Consider the following 3688-nt stretch of genomic DNA (forward strand, 5'->3'; position numbering starts at 1 on the left):
GATAGGCTCCAGCACGCCCGCGAACCTAGTGAGGAGGTAGCGGCTCAGAAAATGGATGGATGGATGAATTGTCCAAATCCTCTTATTTCAGCCTCTCAAGAATAAATATTCTCTGATTTCTGTAGTCCTCCATGAAAGCAGACTGATTATCTTTGTTTTTAATCAAAATAAGACATTTGCAAACATCTGCTTTTTCTTTGGAAAATTACAATTTTTGCCAAGTTTCTGATGAACCAAACCAGTAACTGATTCATAGTCGTTTTATGTTATTTTTCTGAGCTGACAATTTGAAGTAATGTCCTGTTTTTGAATAAAGGGATTGATATTTAAAATGTTTTATCCAATTAATTGAAAAAAATAATCAAGATAAATCGATTATTAAAATATTAGTTTCAGCTCTAGCTGTTTGTATGTGTGTTTAAGCAGTACAGTTGTACCTTGCCATACCCCGGCCCATTTTTTGCTTCACTATATTGAAGATTTTTTAATTCTACGCATCTAATTTTATATTGCAGATTTTTTGCCCTATCGCAGGAAATTGTGATCATTGTTCCTCATGGATTAATGTTACTGCAAACTCATGCAGCAATAAGCACGAGTCAGGAGGAAAGTGCATAAAAGACAAAGATCATTTCACACTTATATTAGTGCAATTTGTCTACTGCAAAGCAGAAATTGGTTTACGCTACTGCACATCTATGGTAAACATCATTAGCTAATTTAATCAAGTCTACCACCACTAGTTAGAAGAAATTGTAATCCCTCCACAGGTGGTCAAGGATAGACAGCTGCTGGTGCACTTTTAATCGCTTTATTGAGCAAATGGTAAAAAAAAAAAAAAAAGCAAACACGTAATAAGCAGATTCATACACAAGCTGGCGATGGCCACAAATCCCGCAGAATAACATGCAGACTGGCTAACGGGTTAGCCAGTCACATTCTCTCTACATTCTCCTTCGCCAACTCCCACGTCACTCACCAGCCCAGGCCACCCCCTTTCAAAGCCACACACACATTCAAAGTCACAGATACTACAGTATACAATGTCTTGATGACAACACCCAAATATCTGCACATCACATGCATATTTTGAAGGCTTTACACGATCAGGATTTTTGGAGGCGATTACTTATCAGCAAGTTTTAACAAAACGATAGATCTGATCACAAGATGGAGCAATGTGTCTATTTACCTGACTTGTTCATTTATTGTATATACTTGTGTACTGTACACTGAGAATCTTCAAAATTATTCTCTAGCACTCTAGACAAAAGTTAAAACATCAGTGACCTCTAGGGGGTATTTGAGGATTGGCCACTGACATAAGTTTAGGTCAAACCAACGTTACAACATGACAGAAAAAAAAAAGGGTGCTAACTAACTCTAATTAAATTACTTTATTTCAATTAAATTACTTTAACAAATACTGGTAATGACATGCTCTAACTTTCTCACTGTCCCGGCTATATGGACAGGTGTTGTTTGGACTTTCCTTTTTTTCTTTTTTTTTCCCCCGCTGCGTTGCTTGAATGCGGCGTGCTCTGGCTCGTGTACATTCTTTAGGTGCCCAATCAAATTTGTTGTGTTGAAGCATTTCGATGACGTTCCCCACGACGTACTTCAGTTGTGCACAGACTGCAAATAACTTGCGTGTTGTTTGTCTGAGACGGCGCAAAACAGTCCCACACAGATGATGCATTTTTTTCACCGCCAAGATTGGAAGAAACTTTACTGGCTGTCAGATATTTACTGTACTACGCCGCAAGACGCGTGAAAAGGCTAAAAATAAACTAGCTTTAGGATTTATATGAGATGGCGACGAGGAGTAAATGTCTTTTGCGGATGACGTCATTGTTCTGATCGGCAAATGATGACATGAAAGCCGATCGGCCGATCAGCATAAAAATTCTAATTATCGGCCGATACCGATCAAACCGATCGATCGGTGTAAAGTCCAATATTTTGTAGTGGTATTATGTCCAGAGATTCCAACCCCCATCATCACCCATCAAGAACATTATGGATATTTTTGTCAGGAACATTTTTATTTTTGATACCAGCCTTTTGGAAATAGGACACAGATTAAGAGCGTTATTTGACTCCGAAAGACAGATTCAACAACAACAAAAAAAAGGTAAAATCTTGACCCCCACTGACTTTGTATTAAGAGGTTCCCCTCAGAAATTGGTGCATTTTCACCAGTTTTAATGATTTGTAACTTTCGTAATGAGTCTCTCAGGAAAATGATACTTATTCTGGAATTGCCTTTGAAAGATGTCTGATAATGCTCGTCTAATGTAAATTAATTAATCTTTAAAATTTGACATACACACTTATATAGTGTTTGTATGCATCTTGTTCAATTGTTTAAAAAAAAACAAAAGTTTGACAGGCCAGAATTATTGTAGCGTTGTAGCTAGTTAGCCGAGCGGCTACAATTAGCCACCTAGCACGACGGGCCCCGTGGCTAATGTGCCAACATCAGAACGCAGGGCTAACCGCCCAAACCGTACAAACAGTCAACGTCGGCATCGATTAAAACTTGATACGATATACGTCAAAAAGCAATTGTTTGATTCGACAACATCTTAGTATGAAAATTAAAACGAAAAACCACACAATGACTTACCGCTTGACCGGTGAGCACTAGCCAAAGGAGAAGACGAAACCCCCGGTAAGTGGAAACAAACTACCCCCAGTTCTTATTTTACCCACGACGCCCAAGCAAAGAATGGCACACAAAAAAAGGTTGAAACGAGTAACTTTCACGCTCCTCACCGATATAGTGCACCACGACGCGCTGCCCCTTCTTGGGAAACGTCTGTCCTGCAAAGGGAGCGAGAGAAGGAAAGAAAGAAAGACGGGACAGCAGCGTTGGAAATGGCCACCAACAACGAAACCACGACGGGGAGAAAAAGAAGGCCATCTCGACCCACCGTCGCCCGGCGTAATAATTTCAATTTGCACTCCCATGTTGGCGAGTCCTCAACCGTTAAGTGACTTCTTCGACCAGCGCCTTGCACAGAGCGGAAGCGGGGGTGGGGGTGGAGGTAGAGGGAGGAGGGGCGGGGGGGGGGGGGGGGGGGAGGTGCTGGGGCACGCTGGCTGGGCCCCATGGATGAGGAAAAACGCACACACATACACGCACATGCGTACTTGTCTTTGTCCCCTTAAGGCAGGGGTGTCAAACTCGCAATTATGGTTCCACTCGGAACCCCAGATGAATGCATGGTTGCCTCATATTATTATATATACACAAATTAATGGATAATTACTTTTGAAATCAAAAGACAGTCAAAAGTGTTTGTTCAACTGAATCAATTTTATTTCAAAAGTGGGATTGGTAACAACAAACAAACAAAAAAAAATGCTTGCAGTATTTCAATATTTTTAAAAGTGAAGCCAATTTGGAATTTTGGTATTTTAGCAAGAAACAAAGTCGATGCACACTCGCGGGCCACATAAATTTGACCTGAGTCTGTCGATCTCAGAGCCCTACTGGGTTTATATTCCATTAGCATTTCATTCATGTATTCAGGACCTAAACCGTTTAGTGATTTATAGACCAGTAGCAGAACTTTAAATAGGCTTTACATGATCAGGATTTTTGGGGCCGATCACCGATCAGCAAGTTTAAAAAAAAAAACGATAACAGATCACTGATCCGATCACAAGATGGAGCAATGTG

At 40.4% G+C, this 3688-nt stretch overlaps 1 protein-coding gene across 1 annotated transcript in view; it reads right to left on the reverse strand.

The window, feature by feature from the left end:
• Nucleotides 1-3068, reverse strand: part of LOC133476729 (peptidyl-prolyl cis-trans isomerase FKBP1A-like) — a 13310-nt gene extending 10242 nt beyond the window's left edge. The window contains exons 1-2 of the mRNA XM_061770515.1: nt 2937-3068; nt 2779-2826 (exon numbers count right to left, since the gene is read on the reverse strand). Coding sequence (XP_061626499.1) covers nt 2779-2826; nt 2937-2973 — 85 coding nt within the window. The 5' untranslated portion in view covers nt 2974-3068. The remainder of the gene's footprint in view (nt 1-2778; nt 2827-2936) is intronic.
• Between the last annotated feature and the right edge of the window lie 620 nt (nt 3069-3688).

The sequence above is a fragment of the Phyllopteryx taeniolatus genome, chromosome 1, assembly GCF_024500385.1.
Source record: "Phyllopteryx taeniolatus isolate TA_2022b chromosome 1, UOR_Ptae_1.2, whole genome shotgun sequence".
In the NCBI taxonomy this organism is placed as follows: Eukaryota; Metazoa; Chordata; class Actinopteri; order Syngnathiformes; family Syngnathidae; genus Phyllopteryx; species Phyllopteryx taeniolatus.